Consider the following 22,706-nt stretch of genomic DNA (forward strand, 5'->3'; position numbering starts at 1 on the left):
TATGCATCTATTGTGTGCTGGGCACTGAGCAGGTACATAGTCTGGCCCACAAAGAGCTCGCAGTTCTGTGTGGGGCAGACATGAAGTGAGCTCACTGCATTATCAGGTGTGTGTCCTGTTGCCGGCCTGGCTACCAACACTCGAGCACCCTCCTCAGAGAAGCCTCCCCGGATTGCCCTCTGCCCAGCCCAGCCCAGCCCTCCACTGCCTGCTCTGCCCCCTCTGGAAGAGCATGTGTTCAGGACTGCAGGGATGTGAGTCCTATGCAGGCAAGGATTCTGCCTTGTTGCACCAGTGTCTGGGACAGTGCCTGGCACACAGTAGGTGCTCCACAAACATTTGTGGGATGTACAAACAAATGAAGGTTATTGAATTCAAGCTCCTCTATTACCTGCCAAGTGATCCTTGGAGCAGCAGTGCTTGCACTCCTCCAGCAACAGGGAACGTACTACTCACCTCCCATGGCAGCAGGCTCTTTTTCTCTTTCTTTTTCCTTCTCTTCTCTTCTTTTCTTTTCTTTTGAGTGTCACTCTGTTGCCCAGGCTGGAGTGCAGTGGCATGACCTCGGCTCACTGCAACTTCTGCCTCCCAGGTTCAAGCTATTTTCCTGCCTTGGCCTCCCAAGTAGCTGGGATTACAGGCGTGCACCACTACACCTGGCTAATTTTTTGTATTTTTAGAGTAGGTCTCTCCAGGTTGGCCAGCCTGGTCTCGAACTCCTGATTGCATGTGTGAGCCACCAAGCCCGGCTCTTTTTTTTTTTTCTTTTGAGATGGAGTCTTGCTCTGTCACCCAGGCTGGAGTACAGTGGCGCCATCTGGGCTCAATGACACTTCCGCCTCCTAGGTTCAAGCAATTCTCCTGCCTCAGCCTCCTGAGTAGCTGGGATTACAGGCACCTACCACCACACCCTGCTAATTTTTGTATTTTTAGTAGAGACAGGGTTTCACCACATTGGCCAGGCTGGTCTTGAGCTCCTGATCTCAAGTGATCCTCCCACCTCGGCCTTCCCGAGGTGTTGGGATAACAGGCGTGAGCCACCACGCCTGGCCGGCAGCGGCTCTTTCTATCTTTAGACAGCATTGCCTGCTGGAAAGTTCTTTTGCCTTTCCATGGGCTTGTCAGAACCAGCTTGCCTACCCCTGCTTTGTGAAAGCCCCATTGGCTATCCAGCCCCTGGTGATGGCTCCTGTGCCAATGTCCCGGGGATGGCGTCCTAGGGCCCTCTGAGTGACCAGCTTCCCTGCCTGGCCCTCCTTTCCTCCACTGGGACAGGGACGGAGGTGGAGGGCCCAGGTGGGGTCAAGGTGGCAGCCGCAGTCACAGAGAGGACAGAGCCCACTCACGAGGTGGATCATGAGTTTTATTCTCTCTTTGGAGTGACTCTCAGAACAGCCATTTACGCCCAGAAAATCCATGATGCCATCCCCTCCATGATGGAGGAAGCTGAGGACCAGAGAGGGGAAGGGAGTCCACTAAGGGAGTAGCCAGTGTATCCCCGGGGCAGGACAGAATCTCTGACCCCTGACCCCTAGCCCAGTGCTCCTTCCACCACCCCTGGCTGCTCCTTCATGGACCAATGAGGTGACAGCGGCAGGGCTTAGTTCCCAGGCTGACAAGAATCTGTGGATGTCCTCAAATGTCCCACAAGGTCTCCTCCTGCAGACGCCCAACCCAGACCTTGTTTGTTGCAATATCACTACCGGGTGCTTGCAGACCTCCAGAGACAGGAGTCTCACCACCTCGCAAGGCAGTTACTCCATCCTGACCCTGCGGAAGGTGTGCACATGTGGGGGTGGGTGGGGACGAGGAGAGGTGCCTTGCGAGCTGCGGTTCCTTCTGGGGGATCCACCTGCTTCCTCGCCTACTCAGGCTGGCAGTGGGGCAGAGGCGACCACATTTCCTGCTCCCCTGCCAAGGAATTTCCCTCTAGGGGCTCCCCTGGGCCTGTGTGAGGGGGTGAGAAGTGTTTCCTGTTAGTGGACTCCTCCTCCAGGCAGGCCTCCCTGGAGACAGAGCTGGCTGCTCAGGTACTGGAAGTCAGCTCTACTCTGACGATACTGCTGCAGAGGGTCTGGAGATGCTGGGACCTGCCAGTCTGCCCCTTATCATCACCATGGAACTGCTGGTCAGTGGTCTCAAAGGAAAGCCATGGCCAAAACTCTGCCTCTCCAAGCATGAGTTAGTACTGTGTTACTTGCTGGCTCAGCCACTGCCTCCAGGCAGCCCTCCTGGTAACCACAGTGCACAAAACTCTCTCTTCTTGGCTTCTTGGATATGGCACCCATCCTGCTTGAGTCCCATCTGTCTGGGATGTTCTCCGTCATTTTCTTGAGGGTCCCACCTGCTCCTCTCCTCAAAATGAACATCCTTGAAGGTGGAGTCTATACTGCTCTTCTCTCCCCAGCAACCTTGAATCCAGGGTCTGCCCCGGCTCCGTAAACAAAGGCTGCCATCTCCAGCTGAAAGCTGGGGCACAGGGATAGCAGGGGCCAAGAGATTTCTAGTCCAAACACTGCAATTTTGCAAGAACTAGAGACTGGGCATGACTTGGCAGAGGGCACACAGCGAGTCAGAGGTGGAGCTGGGACTGAGCTCGTGGGGTCCGGGCTCCTAGGGCAGTGCTCCCGGAGTTCTGTCCTGCGGTCCTGTCCGTGGGTTTGAGCTGTGTGTGTGCTGAGCTCTGCTCAGGCAGAGAGGGTCAAGCCCAACCTGAGGGCAGGGGAGGGGCTGGCAAAGATACCCCTGAAAAGGAAGAGCCTTGCCAGGGAGAAGAAGCACTTAGGGACCCCACGGCTCCTCCTACGTTGAGGGCTGACAGCATCTGAGTGCAGAGAGCTCCTTCAGAGCCGAGGACTCGGAAGTCCAGAGAGAAGAGAAGATCCAGCATTCTGGGGCTGGCTTTCCTCTGGCTGCTCTCATCACCCCTTCCTGTAGTGCATATAGGGCAGGGGCTTGCAGCTCGGTGCCCAGGCCAGGGGGCCTCATTGCTGGGCTCAGCCCGCTGCAGCTCCCACCCACCCTCCTGAGCTCTGCCTTCCCCACTAGAGTCAGCTCAAGGTAACGGGGGAGGGCAGTGATGTCTGTGGCCCAAAAGAGTGTGCCGGGGTGGGAGGTGGGCCTCCAGGCACTGCAGGCGATGGGACTCTCAGGATGACCAGACCCCAGTGCCACCTCCAGGAATCTCACTGCTTGCTGGCAATCTTCTTCTTCCGAGTAGAGACCAGGTCATAGAAGGGGACACGGGTGATGCTGGCTCTAGAATGAGAGTGGGAGGAAAGATTTTAGGGCTGGACTGGCCGTCAAGGGGGTCTGGTCTCTCAGGGCTTGTATCAGGGGCATGAGACTCCCAGGGAGGCGTCAGCCTGCTCTGCCGCAGGGGAAAGGCCAGATGGCCCCAACAAGGGCTGTGCCAGCCTTGCTAGCCTAGCTCAGGGTCCCATGGGCAGGGCCAGAGTGGGTGAGGCCTCTGATCAGGAGCCGAGAGCCTTGGGAATTCTATCCCCAAATGTCTCTGGGCCCCTCTCCAGGCTCCCATTGTAGACCTTCGGAAGGTAATGGGAAGAGCTTGGGGTGGAGCTGGCAGACCTGCCTGTTGGACCCTGCTCTGTCCCTGGTTCTGTGGCCTGGGCGGGTCCCTCCCATCTCTGGGCCTCAGTTTCCTCATCTGTAAGAGGGAGGTGAGAATGGGTCTGCCTGGCAGCCTCACAGGCTGTTCCACTTTCCACTTGCAGGTGAAAAGACCCTGCAAGTCCCCGGGACACAGCCCCTGCCCAGCAACCACTTCTGCCTTCCTCTGGCCACCAGGCCTCACCCTCGCCAATGTCTTGGGCTGGCTCAGAGTCAAGCCTTGAGCAGGTTTGCCATCTTGCCCTTTACCAGGTGCATCTTCCTCGTGTCTCTCCTGTTGGTGGCACCACAGAACCAGTCCCTACACTTTGGCTTTCCTCACCCAGCCACCCCTCCCTATTTATCAGTCTATGGCTCCCCAGTACCCCAGGAGAAACCGAAGCTCTTCACCACAGTGGCTGTGGCTTTGCCATGCTCAGCAGTTTCAGCTCCCATACTGCTTAGCCTCATTTGGACTCCGGGATGCTGTGCAGATAGGCTGCCTGCTGATTGCCCACACGGGTCCTTTTACCTGGAAGTTTATCTGGAAAGCCCGTCCCTCTACCTCCACCAGGTCCTTCCCAGGCCACTTTGGATAGTGAAGCCAACAAGAGCACTCACCATGTGCGAGGCAAGGGCGGGGCAAGAGTTTTATGTGCAACTCTGCTCTATTCTCCCACCAACCCCATGCAGTGGGTCTGTCCCTTCCCTGTGTCCTGGGGCCTGGCCTGGTGCCGGGCACACAGAACGTGCCCATGGAATACGGGTGGAAGGAAGGGGTTTGCTGGCCAGAAACAGGAGGGAGAGACTGGAGTTAGCCCCCTTTACAGAAAAGGAAGCAAGGCCCAGAAGAAGCAGGGCCTTCTGGAAGGTGATGGAAAGCCAGCCCCAGACCTGGGCACCCCTTACCGGATGGCCTCGATCCACTGGTCACGCTCCTCGGCACTGGTGGCTGAGATCCGGTACGACTCGTGCTTGCCCTCCACCACCCTGCCGTCGCCATCGGTCTTGCAGGCCTTGATTTTCTGGCCTCGGCAGCTGGGGTTGTAGAGCTCCAGGCAGAACTGTGGAGAGGTGGCCAGGCAGGGGTGGGAAGAGAGGGAGGCTGGGTGAGCTCTCCAGGAGGCTCAGACGCTGGTGTCCCTGATCAGCGTGACAGCCCTATGACAGGCGAAGGGGCAGGAGCTGCTCCTCCCACACTGAACACTCTCTCTGTGCCAGGCTCCTGAATCTACCATCCTCCCTAACGTCTCTATGTGACACGTGGGCTCACTGAGGTTCTGAATGGAGTGGTGCTTACGCAGGGCCATCCAGCCAGTCGGGCTGTGTGGGACGACAGGGGACAACCACGTCCTTGGACCGACATTGATCTTTTCCCACTGTCCATGGGCCCAGGAGGGAGAGAAGGCAGCCCTGAGCCATAGGGAAGGTGTGAGGGACACAGCCTGGCTTCCTGGAGAGCCCAGCCTCAGGCCCTCTCCCCACATTCTGTTTAGGAAATTTCCCAGTGGCTCCAGCCTCTGAGCCCCCCAGCCTGAACACCTACTGGCTTCTTGGGGTCATCCACCTTCTGCACGGAGAGGTTCTCAAGGGGTATGATTCCCCGTGGCTCCTTGTCCTACAGGGAAAGGGGAAGGAAGGTCAGGGTCAGGAAGTGGAACCCTGAGGCCCAAGGTAGGGCGTGAATGTGTGGGGTTCCCCAAACTCAAAGAGGAGCGTGCTCGTCTTCCGAGACTGTCCAGCCATGGGGGGATGGAAGTTAGAAGCAGTATGTGAAGAGCTCTGGCTGGAAGTTAGGAGGCCCAGCTTTAAGCCTGGGCTCTGCCTAGGACCTTGGCCCGTCCCTCCTCAGTGTACCCGTTTTCCCCATCTGCAAAATGGGCGTGGAGGGGAACTGAGTGATCTCAAAGGATCCAAAGCCGTGTTAGTCGACTGCTCAGCGGGCGTTGGGAAGGGAGTTGTGCGGGGAGAGGCGGGGGCAGGGGAAGGCCCAGGGAACCCCTGCTTACAGCGGTGAACTCGAAGTAGTAGAGGCAGTTGTCAGTCAGGATGAACCAGCGCCGTTTCCACGTCTTCACGCGGCCCCCTGCGCAAGGCCAATGTAGCAAGCTGGTCAGTCCTCCTCCTGGGTCACTGACACCTCCCCCAGGGAAGAGCAGGGCCTCGGATGCTTTCCCCTGGACCCCCAGCTGAGTGCCCTAACCCTCGTCCACCACACCTTCCCCCACATCTATCCCTTTCTCAAACAAGAACCTTAGTGGCTCCTGTCACCCCCAGGCTTCCCTGGAGCTGCTTGAGCTGGCGTTTGGGTGGCCTCCGTGATCAGGTCCTAGGAATGATCTTCCTGGCTACCATGTTCCATTGCTTCATTCCTTAGCTTGATCCCTGCCTGGCACTGTGCTAGTGCTAAGCATTTCATCCTTCATTTGCCAGGCACTGCTCTAGAGGTTTTAAAAAATATTACTTATTAATCCTCATAACCATGTATGAAGAGAGGACCATTGTTAACGCCATTTTACAGACGAGGAAACAGTCATGGAGAGGTAAAATTGCCTGCCCACGGTTCAGCAGCAGAGCTGGGATTCGAACCCCAATGTCCTAGTACCAGAGCCCAACTCTTGGCCATTTTGCTGCACATTTAACCCTCCCAAAGATCATTCTTCCCATCTTACAGCTACAGAAACTGAGGCTGAAGAACCTGCCCACCAGCACTTGGGTGAAGGAGCTGGGATTTGGGCCCAGGGCTGTGTGACTCTGAGACCCCCTCTCCCATCTGAGTTGGGATTTATGACATACAGCTTCTCAGGGGCAGACAGCACGTGGCTGGGGCAGGACAGGAGGCCAGGTGCTCTGGAGGAGGATGGACTGGGGTGTGGTGTGGAGAGTCAGAGGACTCGGGGGCTCCTGGGGGCACTGGGCAGGACTGGCACAGGGCTTGGTAGACAGGAGGTTCTGGAGGCTCAACGTTGCTGGAGGTGAGCCAGGTTGAGACCTCTGCTTCAACGTGAGGCATCTGTCCTCACCTGCCCTGGAGGTGCTGTCCCCGGCTGGGCTGTCCCTGCTGGAGAGGCTTCAGGAAGTGTGTGTGGGAGGCAGGGGCAGATAGCCGGGCACTGGGGTTCCCCTGCTGGACTGTGCAGCCACTGTTACTGCAGCACCCACCCCAGCTGCCCTCTGCAGGGTGCAGGTCCTCCCTGCCCCCAGTCAGCTTGAAAGGAGCCTCCCTCTAAGCCACATCCTGTCATCCTTCCTCCCCTCCTTAGGGACACCTAACCCTCTGCCCCCTCAAATCTGCCCCTGGCTGGCTGTGTGGCCTCAGGCAGATCCCTGACTTTACTGTTCGGCTGTAGGGGGGACCAGCACCTTGCCTGAGCTCAGTAGGTTCTGAACAAATGGTACTTCTTGCTATGACTTCTCTCCCCATTCCTTTGGGGAGAGAGAAACAGAACTGCAGCTGAAGCGTTTGTCAGTGAGTCTGTCTGCCTCTTGCCCGGCTTACAGCTCAGCCCCCTCCACTGGCTCCCTTCATTCTCAGGACAGACAGATGGATGGGGCAGGCAGACGGCTGCACTGGGGGCCAGGAGACCTGGAGGCTGTCCAACTCCATCCCCCAGGATGCATGTGAGCCTCGTGTCAGTCGTGTGTCTGTGCGTGCATAAGTGTGCATGCAACGACGTGTGCTCACGCGTGTATCAGTGTGCGTGTGACGATGTGTGCCCACGTGTGCACGAGTGTGTGTGTGACAATGTGTGCCCGCGCGTGCGTGAATGTGCATGCGACGACGTGTGTCTGTTGGCCTCTCACCCAGCTTGAGCAGCCAGCCCTCCCGGTCTGGGTTGAAGAAGGTGTGAGTGAGGTCATTGCCGTCGTCCTCAGGGATGGAGAAGGGCTCACTCTTGATGCTGTCGAAGAGGTTCTGCCCCAAGAGAATGGAGAGAAAGACCTGGCTGTGAGTCTGCCCGAGTCCAAGGTCTAGGCCTGGCCTGGCCTGTGTGGCCTTGAGCAGGTCACTCACCTGCAGGCATACTCTTTCCTCACCTGTTAGTTTATTGTGGCCCCTAGGCTTTTCTTGGTGAGCCCCTCTCTGGTTCCCTTCATTCAGCCCGGGCCTGGCCTTGCCTCCCTGCCACCCCCGTCATGCTTCCCTCTGTGCTACTGCAGGGCAGGTGAGCAGGGCTCAGCCCCTCAAACACATACATATACAAACATGCATGCTTACACACACACGTGCACACTCACACACACATGCACATGCGGACACGTTCACACACATGCATGCACACTTATATAAATGTATGCTCACACATACATGCACACTCACACATGCACACACATGCATGCCTACACACATGCACACTTGTATGCATGCACACATGCGCACACATGCATGCATACTCACACACAAGTGCACACTCACACACATGCATGCATATTCACACGCAAGTGCACACACACATATGCATGCTCACACATATACATGCATACTTACACGTGCATGCATGCTCTCACACATATATGCACACATATACATGCATGCTCACACCACATATGCATGGTTATGCACACACATACACACATATACATACACACTCACACATACATGTACACACGTGCACACTTACATACATGCACACTTATATACATGCATGCTCACACACATGCATGCTTGCACACACATACATGCACTCTTACACATACATGCACGCACACTCACAATATACATGCACACATATATACATGCATGCTCACGCACACATGCATGCTTATACACACAGACACAGACACACACAAACACACGTATTCTCTCTCTGTCTCTCTGTCTCTGGGGCACAGCAACCTTGGCAAAAGCCATGGGAGGTGGGTCCTCTCTTGCTTAGGTGTAGCAGCAGGGACGTCCCTGAGTTGAGGGGCCACTGAGGAGCCACCAGGGAGGAGGATATAGGCCACTTCATGTTGAGAGGCCCAGCTGAGGGAGAGCCCAGGGTGGGATGCTGGCTGTGACTCTCAGAAACCCCTCTCCTAAGCAGACCTATTCTGGATGGGCCAGGGTAGGGTCTGGGGAGCTCCCAGAAAGCAGACTGCAGTTCTCCATGGAAGCCTTTCAGGCAGTAAGAGCTGGTGACAGGTGCGGGAGCAGCCTTGTAGAGTAATGAGCTCTTTGTCACTGGTAGTAAGTAAGCCAGGTCTGCAAGTTCCCTGTGGGCAAGGTGTGGCTGCTGGCGCCAGATCACCCCGTGTGCTTTGAATCTCCTGCCATGAGATACTGCGCTCTATGAGCAACCTGCCTAGATTTCCAAGTGTTTGGAGAACCAGTCTAAACTGTCCATTTCTGCATATTAAAAGCAAGCGCAGTGTTGTCTCAGAGGATGAAATCATTTCCTTTCGCTGTGTTTGTGTGTGCTGCTGCTCAGATGTTTCTATTCAGATGCTTTCTTTGAGATTTTAAATGAAAATTCTCCTAAATACCGTCTGATTCTCTCAAAGTTTTAGAAATGGGGCTTGCTGGTTCTTTAAGGTCTTTTCTGACCTCAGAGCTCAGGGGTCCAGAGTCAGGGCTGGGGCTGGGAGTGGCTTCCCTGGGCTCAGTCTGGCTGTGGGGCTATGGGGGTGGGGAAGAGCGGGCACCAGTTTCTCTCTGGGGATCCCCTACATGCATCCTCGGGAATTCCCAGGTGGCACTGGCTGGTTGAACAAGGGCCTGAAACAGGAAGGCCCCATCAACAAAGCTGTCAGCACAGACAGGTATTTGCAAGCCCCAGGAGCTATGCAGGGGGGTACACAGGGGGTCTTGACCGCCACAAAACCCACAGGGGGACCCAGCAGCTTCTGCGGTCACTGTATCAGCCTGTGCATTCTGCCCCCGCAAAGAAAATGGCTGAGTCCACCCACATTTCCTGTCCCCTATAAACACCAACCTCTTCTGCAAGAAAACGCCCTGCACGCACTGCCGCCAAACCCCTGGGCCCGGCTGTTTTCTCTTAGCTGGGTGGATGTGCAGAAATGCAAGGGCCTCCTCCTTCCAGTGGCCCCGCTGACTCAGTGTCCCTCCACCCGCACCTCCCCAGTTTCCCTCTGGGGTGTCTCTGCTCCTCTCTGTTCTGTTCAGGTCACTCGGCAGTGTTGACACCCACAGGTCCCCAGCCCCAGGCTCCAGGAGGGGGTGAATGACTCACATCTGGCTGATTAGAGCATTTCATTCTGCTAGCCGCGGTTCAGGGAGTTCAGTTCAGGCCCAAGCCAGCCAATAAGCATTAATCCTGGGACTTTAGCTGAAACCGCTGAGGAGGAGGACTGTGAGGGCACAGGAAGGCCGGGCCATCTCTGCCACTCCTGGGCAGAGCTGGTTTAAGAGAGAAATTAACACAGAGGAGGGGGTTGTTGAGAGATGGGGCAACTGGATCAGGCCCTGATGTCACTGGGCACCTGGATCTAGCTGAGCCTGAAGCCAACATTTCTGAAGGCAGATCGATCTCTGATCTTTTCAGTGACATGAATTAAGATTCCCCTAGCTAGGAAGTAACTGGTAGCTGGAAAGCACAGCCAAGTCCTCCATCCCCAAGTCTTGCCTTATGGCCTCTGCAGAGGGATAGGCTCTGAAGTCAGTCATGGGTTCCAATCAGGACTCCAACTATGAGACCTCTGGCCAGCTACCTCTCATGGAGCTCAGTGTCCTCTGCTGTAAACTGGGGATGGGATGACTTAATACGAACATAAAGTACTTAGCACTGTGCCCAGTCCACAGTCCATTCTGACCGTGGGGTCTGGGCAAGGACCCAGGAGGTGCAGGGCTGCCTATGTCAGAAGATGCCCAAAACTGGGAGACTGTTACCCTGTCTGGGCCTCAGTTTCTCCAACTTTGACATCAGAGAGTGGAGTTCTTTGTCCCCTCATCCCCTGTGCCTCCTCCACCATAGCTCCCCCTCCCACAGCCCTCAGGGTGGGTGGTTCCTCTTCTAGCTTTTCTCAAGGCCTGCCAAGTGCCAGGCGCCTGACAGCTTCTCAGAAAACGATATGAAGCCAGCATCATCAGCCCACTTTGCAGATGAGGAAACTGAGGCTCACGTCCAAGGTCACACAGACATAAGGGCAGAGCTGGGATTTGACCTCCCATCCCTGTGAGTCTGAACACTGTGCCTTTGCCCTGAGCTTCTTGGGAACTCTGCCCCCTGCCTCATCTGGATGGCCAGAGCAAGGTTGGTTCAACCCTCCTGTCCCCCGACTACCACTGTGCACCTCTCCACAGCCTTTCCCAGCTGTGCATCCTTGTGGTCTGTGTACCCTTGGGGTGACCTCTCTTTGGGTCATATCTATGTAGACTTAATTTTACAAATTGGGTCACTTAAAAGCATTGTGTGTCCTCCTCACTTAACGGGCCCAAATTGGAGAATCCTTCTGCCAAGTGGTGACCTTGGACTGTCTGAAGGTGCTTAAAGCTGAATCCTTGCTTCATATATGGGGAAAATGAGGCCCAGGCAGAAGGCAAGAGGATCCCCAAATCCACGCAGCTGCCTGTGTGGGAAGCTTCAGGATTGAGTAGCCACTCCAACTACACCAGGCACTTGGCTGAACACCTTACACTTCTGCACTAATCCTATGAACTGGGGCTCACAGAGGTCAAGCCACTTTCCCAAGGTCACACAACCAGAAAGTGGGGTAGCCAGGGCTGGAGGTGGTTCTGACTCCGGTGCTCTGTTCTTTCCCCTAGTCTGTGTCTGCCTCTCTGGGCTGCCAAAGAGGATAATAAGGGCTTCCTAGGCCTCCTGGGCAGATTTTGTAGCTAAATTGAGATAATAGACCCCAAAGCCTGGTGAGAAGAAACTTACAAGTTCCATACAAATGTGGTGCATTGTTATTAACAAAAGGCTGGAATTGGGAAAAACAGCTAAGGAGGGAGATGCTGAAGAGGGCTCACTGGGAGCTGAAGGCAATAATGTGGCACCTGGGAGAGCGGCAGGACCAGTGCTGGGAGGTAATTAACTCATTCCCTGCCAGACAAGGTGTGCCCGCATAGCACCATGAGGACCCCAGATGAAATGAGTCACCAATGTTCAAATGCCTTTTAAAATGTTTCAGGCATTTTACTAAGTGCTGGGGCTTTTTTCATTATTAATTATTTTTAATAGTGACATAAGCCACAGGCCCTACTTTAGCTGGGGAGCCATGCAGGGGGCAGGTATTATATACCTGGCACAGGCTCTGCCCGTAACATTTAAAACAATTACTCCCCGTGGCAGGTATTATTATCCCCACTCTCCTGGCAGAGGGGATAGTGGCTTCGACTCCAGTGAGTCATTGCCCAAGGTCACCTAGCAGGCAAATGGGGAAGACGGGTGTAGACCTGAGCTCCAACCAGCTTTCACGCTCTCATGCTGTGCAGTGGCTCCTCTCTGATGCCCTTTCTCCTCTTGGGACCAGGCAAGAGGTGGATTAAAGGTGAGGCAGTTCTCAAACACCGAGGGGGCACCGGAATCATTCCAGATCCAGGATCCACCCCAGCCTTGGAGGCAGGAGGTATAGGTATACTCGGTGCCGAGCTGGGACGTGGTGTTCGTGCCCCCTCTGCCCCTCCCCTGCTGGACTCTGACCATGGAGGAGATTGAAGCTCATGGGACTCTGGAGCATCTCCAGTCCTTGAAGTGAACTTGTCCATTCATGTTTCCTAAGCCAGGCTCTGAATCTCTCCTTCCTGTTCTTGTAAATTCCCCCTGGCTCCCTGTGGCCCGGAGGAAACAGGCAAACTCCTGAGGCTGTCATTGGAAGCCCTGGACACTCTGGCCCCACCCTGTCACCCACTACTGTGCATATATACCACACCTCGGCCACACTGGACACCTCTCCTTCCCCAATCAGGACACGGCTCCCTTCTGGCCACTTCTTTATGAAATCTCATTTCCCAGCTTCTTTGGGAAGCTCCCATGTAACCTTCAAGGCCCAGTTCAGAAGTCACCTCCTCTGTGGAGACTTCCAGGATGGCACCCTTCCCTGCCCCCAGAGCAATGACAGCCGCAGTGACAGCAGATCTGCGTCTCCAGAGCTCCATCCTCACAGCCAGCACGGCATGAATCATGCAGCCTTGTAATTCACATGTGTACGGTCCTCCCACCAGACCCTGAACTTGGTCAGAGCAGCATATGTGGTTGATTCATCCCTGTGGCCCCCGTGCTGGGCGCGGAGCCTGGCATGGTGTGGCAGGGGTGCAGGCTATTTGAGGAAGCAACTGGAGGTTTGGTGCCTGCTGGGCTCCCCAGCTCAAGTAGGGCCTTGTGGGAGACCTCAGTTTCCTCCTCTCTAAAGGACAGAGGGCTTAGAGCAGAGACTGAGGGTTTCCAGGCCTGACACGCTGAGCGTCTAAGAATCTCTATTCTAATAAGTAGACCTGGGCTGTGTGAGGTACCCTTTTGGGAAGATGTGAACAATGGCTGCCCAGAGTCCCCCAAAGGCTTAAATCTGGGTGGACCTCCTGGGTGGTCTATCTCGGACATCCTTCTCAAAATGGGGGCCTCTCTTGGGCAGGTGGGTTTCAGCACCAACGTGCTTTGTGACGGTGCCTCTCAAGACTGTAATAGCCTGGGTGCGCCACATCAGCAGAGTCCCCACTGGAGGCTGTCTATCTCAGAGGAGCCCCTCCTGGGCTGTCCACTAAGGACAGGTCCCTCCTGGATTCCCCGGGCCGGGCTGGGTGGGCTGCGCCTCTCTCACCCGCAGTTGGTCCTCAGGCAGGTCACTACCATTGTTGATGCCGCGGTTCATGGACACAAAGCGCTCAAAAGGCGGCCTGTCCCGGACGTTGGGGTTGTGGAGGCTGGTGTTGAGCATGATGATGGAGAAGGACAGCACGTAGCAGGTGTCTGCGGAGGGGAGAGCGGTCACAGTTCTGGCCCTGGCCACTCTCCCTGCCTCTGCCCCAGCCCCTTCTAGGGCCCAGAATCTGCCATGGCAAGTCCCCGAAGGTCCACCTTGTCCCCCTGACTTAGGCTTTGAGGCCCAGCCTCCCCTCCCCTCCCACTCTTGCTGGTCCCCACCCCCTCTTAAACTATCCTCAGCCTCTCTTTCTGAGTCCCTTCCCACCTCCACGCTTCGGCTCCTGCTGGACCCCCTGCCAGGCCTGCCCTTCCTTCCCTCCTCTCCACTTCAATCCTCCTTTTCGTTCAGCTCGGGGCTTCCTCCCCGCAGAGCCCTTTCAGCCCCCTTCCCACTCTATTCTCTGCCTCTCAGAACCCAGAGAACACTCATTATTAGCAGCGCTGTTCAGGGCTGAGACACTGCTGCTCTGTAATCTTGCTGGCCTTCCTCCTGAGCCTCAGCGCCTCTCCCATTATTCAGACTTTCAAGTGCTCGGGAGGGAGGGCTGGGCTGTTGGCTGGGGAGGGAGGTGATTGCTACTCTGGCGGGGTCTTTTGTCGAGTATTTGGGCCCTGGATCCAGAGCCAGGGAAGTTCAGCTGCGTCTCCAACTCTCTGGTTGACCTTGGGAAGTACTTGACCTCCCTGACCTTCAGCTTCCCCATCCTTGACATTCAGAGGTTAATCTTTGAAGTAACTGCCTGTTCTGGAACATCAATGATTCTATCTCTGATGGCAGTGGCACCGAGCATTGTTGGTGCTTGCCCTGTGCTAAGCTCTCACATCCCCATGCCCAACCTATGAGGCAAGTCCTGTTGTTACTTCCACTCTACAGATGAGGAAACCGAGGTACAGGAGGTTAAGCTATATGCCCAACAAAATTAAGAAGTAATTGGACCGTGATTCAAATCTGGTGCTTTAAGATGCCTTCTTTCCTACCCACAACTATTTATTGAGTACATACTCTGTGCTGTGGGCCTGGGAGTCATTGATGATGAGTCTGATAGGGTCCCTGCCCTTGCAGGATGTTTAGACTTGTGACAGATAATAAACAAGCAAACACTAAATGAAGATCTAGCCACAAAGTAGAGCAAATGTGCTGGAGGGTTTGTCCATGGACACAGCCAGGAGGCGGCGTGCTCGCAGACAAGTCATTTCATCTCTCTGAAGCTATATTCCATATGTCAGGGAGGGATGAGAAGACTGCTGACCTCAAACGGTGGATGTATGGATTGAGTGACTTTGGCCGGGTGTGGTGGCTCATGCCTGTAATCCCAACACTTTGGGAGGCCGGGGTGGGCGGATCACCTGAGGTCAGGAGTTCGAGACCAGCCTGTCCAACATGGTGAAACCCCGTCTCTACTAAAAATACAAAAAATTAGCCAGGCATGGTGGTGGGCACCTATAATCCCAGCTACTTGGGAGGCTGAGGCAGGAGAATTGCATGAACCTGGGAGGTGCAGGTTGCAGTGAGCTGAGATCATGCCATTGCACTCCAGCCTGGGTAAAAGAGAGAGACTCTGTCTCTCAAAATAAAATAAAATAAAATAAAATAAAAAATAAAAAAATGACTGAGTGATTTTGCCTGTGTAAAGCACTCAGTGCATAGGGATTACTCAATACACAGGGTTGGTTATTGTTGTTATGATAACTAGATCCAGAGAAGAGGCCAGGACAAGTTGGCCTTGATGGTCCCTCACCCACCCTGTCCTCTGGATGTCTTCACATGGGCATTGGGTTAGCCCTGGGAGAGAGGGCTATGGAGGACTGACCTTTGTGGATCTCCTTCTATGCGCCTTTTTGCCCCTACACCCTGCCCAGGCCGTTTCATGCTTCTGGGCCTTTGTTCCTACTGCAACTCCTGCCAAAAAGACCCTTTCTCCCCTTAACCTCCTGGAAAACTCCTATTCATCCTTCAAAACCCCATTCAGACCTCACTGTCTCTGAGAAGCCATCTTGGACATGCTGACTGCCTGACTCCTGCCCTCAGACGGGGGTGCTGCTGCCTTAGCCTTAGCATCCTGTGCTATCATCTCCTGCCTCCTCTCCTAAGAACTGTGTCTCAAGGCAGCTCTGTCAGACAAGCACCCAGCAGCAATGAAGTTGGTGCTCAGCGAGGGATCATGAAGGGGTCTGGGCTGCCAGGATCTGGGTACTTGGGGGAAGCTTGAGGGGGTCCGTGAAATCTATGCCTGGCAATGATGAAGAGGTCCTAGAGCCCTGGGTCCCACTCCCCTCCTGGCACCTGTGGACTGGAAGACGCCGGGGTTGCAGAGGCAGTATCGAGTGGCAAAGGCCTCCATCATCCGGTCTATCTTCTGGGCCTCGCCCGGCAGCCGGAAGCTCCACAGGAACTGCCTGGGGGAGAAACGGGGCCACGGGCAGTGGAGTGGGTGGGGGGCTCTCAGGGGCCCCAGACAAGCTGCCCTGTCTCTCTCAGGTTTAGTCTCTGTATCCTGTAAATGGGGGACTCTGCAACTGTCATCTGGGCTCACAGGGAAGTGGGATTGGCACCAGGGAGTCCCAAGCACGCGGGCGGTAGCCAAGAAATGCCTTTTCTTGCAGAATACGGAACTAAGCACACGCCCTGCTCTGCATATCTGAATCCCAGCACTGACGGCAGCCCAGTCTGCCTCAGCTGGAAAGGCGGCCTTTGCCTGGCCCGGGGTCTGTGGTTCCCCACACCTGGCCTTTGGGCTCTGAGATCTGGCTGTGGGACACAGTTGAGGAGGGGTGAGGCGGGGTTTCCCCTTGCTAGGGCTCCCTTTCTTGGAACCTCGACTTCCCTCTAGCTCTGGAAGTTTGTGGTTTCCACAGCTTCAAACTAAGTTCTCTGAGGGTGGGAACTGGGCCTGTATCTCTCACTTTCCTGGTGGGCTTCACACAGTCCTGGGCCCCTAGCAACGGCTCAGTAAATAAGTGAATGAATGAATGAATATGTGAATGAATGAATGAATATGGGAGACTCCCAAGTCACCCACCCCTCTCCCTTAAAGAGCTGGGAGTTAGAGAACACTGGATGGTGATGGCTTCTTCCTTCTCTGTATTATAAACTCCTACTCACCCTCCAAAGCCCAGATCAGATGCCCCTTCTCGGAATCTGAGTTTTCGAGCAGCATCAAGACTTACTAAGCACTTACTGTGGACCAATTCTAAACCCTTGCTCATTTAGTCTTCAAACCCTATGAAGTTGATACTATTATTATCCCCATTCTACGGATGAGGAAACTGAGGCACAGGGAGGTTTACTTTTTATTTTTTGTGAGACAGAGCCTCACTCTGTTGCCCAGGCTGGAGTGCAGTGGCGTGATCTCGGCTCACTGCAACCTCCACCTCCCGGGTTCAGGTGATTCTCCTGCCTCAGCCTCCCGAGTAGCTGGGATTACAGGCATCTCAGCCTCCCGAGCAGCTGGGATTACAGGTGCCTGCCACCATGCCTGGCTAATTTTTGTATTTTGTGCGTGTGTATGGCTTGCTTGACGTCACATGGGGGTGAGCAGCAGAGCTGGCATTTAAATTGTATAGTCTGGCTCAAGAGTTTGTGCTTCAAACTGATAATTGTACTGCCTCTGTAGTTGTAAAAATGAGTACCAACAACGGTACCCTAATTAGAAGCTAATAAGTAATAATAAATGGAATACCTACCAAGCAGTCTTATAAAATAAATAAAACATGCACTAATCCAAAAAGTAGGAGAATGACCGTAATAAAGTAATAATGATTAGAATGATTAAATACGGGCGTGATAGAATTCTAACGTAGCAAGAAGGCAGCATTTGCAAGGAACTAGGCCCTTTTCCAGGCGGTCCACCTCAGCTCTGTGAGGCAATACTATCATTCCTGTCATTCTTGTTCCTCGCCTCCTCTTCTTTGCTCCCAACCCTTTGTGCTGTTAGCTGTGTGGATCGCGACACCCCCAGCCACTGGGGCTGTGCCACTCTTGAGGGCCGGGACCCTGCTCCAGGACTACTCACCTGAGGGCCTGGACGAGGTTGAGGTTGGCGAACTCATGGCAGTCCACGAAGGCCTGGAGGACCTGCAGGTTGACAGGGTCCCTGGGGAGGGGTGGAAGGGAGGGTGAGACACACTCGGATACTGGTTGGCCCCCACCTCCTGGAGGGGGTTGAAGTAGGGGAGGGAGAGGAGAGAGACATCTGTCCTTCTGGGGTCCAGCTGCCATCTGGTGTGTTCACATCTGTCCTACCCGTATCACACCCCGAGGGCACACCCTTGTCCTCCCACGCAGAAACACACACCTTCACTGTTCACCAGCGCTGGTCTGGCCCGGGAGGGGAGCCCTGGCTTTGCAGCGGCCTGCCCTCAGTCCAGGCCTTCCTCATTTCCTATAACTTCCCACCTGGCGACCTCGCCGAAGCCACTTGACCTTCCCAGTCCTAGCTTCCTCATCTGTACAAGGGAGAGAAACTGACCTCCCCCATCTCCTCCCTCTCCCCAGCTCCTGAAGCAGGAAGTTGCCCTTCTCACCATCTGCATGCCCTGCTCACCCCAGGAGGGAGGGGTGTCTTTGGGAGCTGGGGAGAGGGCTGTTGACTCCCTGGTCCAGCTTCACCCCTATCCCCTTGCCCGCCCCTCAGACCAGTCCTTTGCCCAGAGCCCTCTCACAGATCCTCACCTCCTCATCCACTATATCCTCCCTCTCTCCTCCCATCCAGTCTAGATTCTTGCGCCTGTTTCTGACCCCAGGGCCTTTGACCTTGCTGCTCCTGGACTGCTCCTCCCCCACATGTCTGTACTGATTTGGTCAAATGTCACCTTCTCCACGAGATGCTTCCTGCCCACATTATTCTAAATCACGGCCCCCAACCTATGGTCCCCAGAGTGTCTTCTTTCCTCCCTCCCTCCCTCCCTCCCTCCCTCTCTCTCTCTCTCTTTCTTTCTTTTCCGAGATGGAGTCTCAGTCTCCATCTGTTGCCCAGGCTGGAGTGCAATGGCATGATCTTAGTTCACTGCAACCTCTGACTCCCAGGTTCAAGCGATTCCCCTACTTCAGCCTCCTGAGTAACTGGGACTACAGGCACCCGCCACCACATCTGGCTAATTTTTGTATTCTTAGTAGAGACGGGGGTTTCACCATGTTGGCCAGGCTGGTCTCGAACTCCTGACCTTGTGATCCACCCGCCTCGGCCTCCCAAAGTGCTGGGATTACAGGTGTGAGCCACCATGCCTGGCCGGTCCCTGGCATTTCTGACTTCCTTTCCCTGCTTGATTTGTATTCCACAGAGCTTATCATTCTCTAACATATTTTGCATCTATTGAGACCTGTCTCTCCCATTAGTGTGGACCTCTGAGGACGAGAGTTTTGTCTGTCTTATTCACTGGTGTACACCCAGGGCTTAGGATGGTGCCTGGAACGCAGTAGACCCTAAGCAACATGTATTTGTTGAATACATTACTAAATGAATGAAGGCAGTCAGGCTTTGACTCAGCATCTGGAGGGGATGATCCCTGAGCCCCTCAAGCCCTAGGAGTAATGACTTTCCTAACATAATTCATCCTCTCACCTGTACATTCACACACCTGTACACACCGGCACACCTTCATTTCCTGCCTCCCTTAGGCTCCACTCCTTCTTACCTCTCCCCCAAGTAGGTACCAATGGCTGTCTTGTTGAGGCCCTCGCCTTTATACAGGAACCGTGCGATGTCCTGGATGTCGGGGGTCAGCAGCTTGTGCTCAATGAAATACTGGATACCCTGGAGGGGGTACAGAGAAGCTGCTGCACGGAAGCAGGCCTGGGAGGGGGAAGGGAGGAAGGAGCTCCCGTGGCCAGAGCCCTGGAGCCTGGCATTCTGGTGTTGGCACAGTCTGTTCTGGGAAGTTGTGATCTCCTCCTTCACAGGGGCTGCCTTTGTGAGGTGGTGAGTTCCCCATCACTGGAGGCGTGCAAAGAAATTCAGGCCGGGCGCGGTGGCTCAAGCCTGTAATCCCAGCACTTTGGGAGGCCGAGATGGGCGGATCACAAGGTCAGGAGATCGAGATCATCCTGGCTAACACGGTGAAACCCCATCTCTATTTAAAAAAAATACAAAAAACTAGCCGGGTGAGGTGCCGGGTGCCTGTAGTCCCAGCTACTCGGGAGGCTGAGGCAGGAGAATGGCGTGAACCCGGGAGGCGGAGCTTGCAGTGAGCTGAGATCCGGCCACTGCACTCCAGCCTGGAGGACAGAGCGAGACTCCGTCTCAAAAAAAAAAAAAAAAAGAAAGTCACCCTTCCTGCCATGAACCAGGTTCATGCCAGGTACTCCCCAGGGTCCCCTTCAGTCTGACGTTCTTTGATTATATGCTTCAGTGATTCTAGGAATTTGTAATTCTGAGATTCAATGATTCAGCCATTTCTTTTGTTCCCCTAAAACTCATATTATTTAAAAATAGCATTTCATTCTTTCACACAAGTAATCTACGTCTATTGTATAAAACTTAGAAAAAACCAGCTCAATCCAAAGGGGAGGAAATTGCCCGGGCCTTACCGCTCGGAGGCAGACAGCTTCCATTGTGGTGACCTTCCTCCCCTTTCTGTATGAAAATGGGCTCAGACCATGCCTGTTGCATTTAAATCTGCTTTTTGGATTTGACAATATCACAAACATGTCTCCTCACCACCGAGGCACTCAGAGTTTGTCCTCCTAGTTTTAGGAGTTGGAGGTTAGGGTCTCTGGCTCTCCATGAAGATTCCTCTGTGTTCCACTGCTGGAAGGTGGGCACAGGCCACGAGGGCTGAGTGACAGGCAGAGGATGCAGAGGACACCCCGGGTGCTGGGTGGGGTGAGAGTGTGAGCCTGCAGGGGTCTCTGTGGATGGGAGCAGGAGTCCAAAGGTCTATGGCCATGAGAGGTGAATGGTTATAACACTTTGGGCCTGTGATGCTGACAGGGAGCCTTCTAAGCCAGAGCGAGAAATTTCCAGGGACCCCAGCTTGGTGCTCTCTGCTGGCTGCCCTGACCCCACCTTGGTGTATCTGCCTACGGTTTCCTTCTGTCTCTGTCCTTTCAGAAAAGGAAGCCCAGCTGCCACCTGGCGGGGTGAGGGGTGGGGCTGGGGTTGCTCTGAGGCCAGGGGGCTTGGGAGTGGTGTGGGGGAGCGAGGGAACCCAGCCCTGAGCTGCTGCTCCGCTAGCAGAGGAGTGGGTGGTGGGACCGCAGAACTGGCCTTCCCTGAGCCCAGGGCTGGAAGTTGCTTCTAGAGCCTGAGCCCCAGATCCAAGGGCTCCACTGTCCCAAGCCACATTCATGGAGAAGGAAATGGAGGCCCGGAGTGAGGAAGGGACTAGGCCAAGTGCACGGATATCATGGCCTCCTCCATGCTCCTGGCTCCTCCTGCTCCGGGGCGCTTATGCCTCAGAGTAGATGGGGCCCCCAGCCACAGCTGGCCATGGGGCACTGGACAAGATGCTCAGCTCTGCTGGGCCCAGCTTCCTCCTCTGGAAAGGGGTCTTGTCAGCTGAGGGGAGTGAGAGGACACCGGCCAGGTGCTCCCATGCAGTCCCCATACCCTGTGGCCCGGGCCCTCCACAGCCGCCTACCTTTGCAGGGTCCATGTTGAACTTCTTGCGTCCAGTGCACAGCTCCTTCTCCTTCTGGGCCATCCGGCTGTGGACATGAGGACGTCAGCTTAGGCTGCACCAGGACCCTGAATTACCCTCTCCACTCCCCAAGGACCCTTGCCTCAGCAGGAGCCCATACCCTCTAGGGACCTCCAAGTGGGGCCCCCAGGTCCTGCCTGGGAACCATCTAGTGGGGAGAGAGAAGTGCAAGGCCTGGCTCCTCCCAGAACTCTGCAGCTGACTCCTCTGATGGGGCCAGCACGGGCATTTAGCAGCTCTCAGGACCCCGGAGCTGCCGCGGAGGAGGGGCCCTGTGCAAGAAACCGGGGGAGGAGCAAGGGCTGAGCGCGCAGGCGCCAGATCCAGGCTCCTGGATGCGAATCCGAGATGGGCTGCTTTGGTGGAGTCATTTCCTCTCTCTGGGCCTCAGTTTCCTCATCTATAAAATGGAGGTGACACCACCTGCCTCCCAGCGTTGTTGAGAGGTTAAAGCACCTAAAACAGTGAGGCGTAGGTGTGTTATTTGTTATTGTTGTGGCTGGAACAGGGGAGCTGGAGAAACGGCCACTTGTGTGTGTGTGTGCATGTGTGTGTGTGTGTGTGTCTGTGTGCATGTGTTGCTGGGGGAGGGGAGGAGGCTGGACAGGTGGAGACCTAACAGGTGGCAGGCGCAGGAGGGGAAATTCCTAGGCCCTGGGACCCTAGGAGACCGTGTAGCAACCAACCTTCTTGTTGCACAAATGGGGAAACTGAGACCCAGAGAGGGACAGGATCTGTCCCAGGTCACAAAACAGTGAGAATTTTCCATAGAGGCGGTGGGAGTGGCTGGCTCCGGGTTAGTGGTGAGAGGGGTGGGGTGGGGCCAGGCTCCTGTCCTCGTGGGGCCCTGGGCTTCCTTGTCCTTGCCCTTGGGGCTGAGCTTCCCTTCTCCTCGCCCATCCCAGGATGGATGTGGCCAGTGATCATCCAGGGCTGGACCACAGTGGGTCAGGAGAGACTTTGGGGTGGGGGAGGAGAGGACGCAGTGTCTCTCAAGAGAGGGTCAGCCTGGAAGCAGGGACCCAGGCTGGGATGGGGCCTGGGTCACCATGTTCTGGTCTCGTTGCTGCCTCCTACTCCCGGGCCAATCCCTGATTTCACCAGGCCCAGGGGTCGGGGGTGGCCCCTGCTCATTCAAGGTGTATGACATCCTTGGGAAGCAACCCTGGCAGTTTCTGGGGGTCCCCACCCACGCCCCTCACCTCTCCTCCGCGCTCTCGAAGCAGTCGATTTGGGCAAACACATCTGCGATCTCATCCTTCAGCTTCTGTGGGGTGGCAGGGGCAGGACAGGGAGAGTCAGGGGTGGAGGCCAGAATCCCGGGGGTTTAAGACCCTAGTGACCACTCCTGGCCCTGGGCGTGACTCTCAAACCTGGCCCCTCTCCCTGACCTCTGTCCTGAGTCCCCAGTCTGAGGGGCCCTCCATGGACAGGTCCCCTCCCTCGATGTCTCATAATTTCAAAGTCCCATGCTAAACTATCACTTCTGTCTGCACCCATGCCTCCACTTGCCTTGGGGAGGGGGAACCCCCAAGCCCCCACCCCTTGCCCATCCTATTTCCAACCTTCCCATCTCTCCCCTCTGCAGCCATGAAGTCTGCTCTCCAGCTGAGCCTACCCGACAAGCCAGCCTCCCCGCTGCCCGCCTCCCCCCTG

General features: G+C 55.3%; 1 protein-coding gene across 4 annotated transcripts in view; it reads right to left on the minus strand.

Moving 5' to 3' along the window:
- Window positions 1-1,350: 1,350 nt before the first annotated feature.
- Window positions 1,351-22,706, minus strand: part of CYTH4 (cytohesin 4) — a 33,177-nt gene continuing 11,821 nt past the window's right edge. For 3 of the 4 annotated variants that reach the window (XM_011978913.1, XM_011978914.1, XM_011978912.1), the window contains 11 exons: window positions 22,253-22,317; window positions 20,991-21,057; window positions 19,047-19,165; window positions 17,426-17,506; window positions 15,697-15,809; window positions 13,309-13,457; window positions 7,414-7,525; window positions 5,619-5,695; window positions 5,156-5,227; window positions 4,519-4,673; window positions 1,351-3,258 (listed from right to left, as the gene is read on the minus strand). In XM_011978913.1, the coding sequence (XP_011834303.1) occupies window positions 3,186-3,258; window positions 4,519-4,673; window positions 5,156-5,227; window positions 5,619-5,695; window positions 7,414-7,525; window positions 13,309-13,457; window positions 15,697-15,809; window positions 17,426-17,506; window positions 19,047-19,165; window positions 20,991-21,057; window positions 22,253-22,317 (1,083 nt within the window). In that variant the 3' untranslated portion in view covers window positions 1,351-3,185. Of the gene's footprint in view, window positions 3,259-4,518; window positions 4,674-5,155; window positions 5,228-5,618; window positions 5,696-6,370; window positions 6,374-7,413; window positions 7,526-13,308; window positions 13,458-15,696; window positions 15,810-17,425; window positions 17,507-19,046; window positions 19,166-20,990; window positions 21,058-22,252; window positions 22,318-22,706 lie in introns of all 4 variants that reach the window. The other variant, XM_011978911.1, reaches the window with a different exon arrangement.

Source organism: Mandrillus leucophaeus, unplaced genomic scaffold (genome assembly GCF_000951045.1).
Source record: "Mandrillus leucophaeus isolate KB7577 unplaced genomic scaffold, Mleu.le_1.0 Scaffold2, whole genome shotgun sequence".
In the NCBI taxonomy this organism is placed as follows: Eukaryota; Metazoa; Chordata; class Mammalia; order Primates; family Cercopithecidae; genus Mandrillus; species Mandrillus leucophaeus.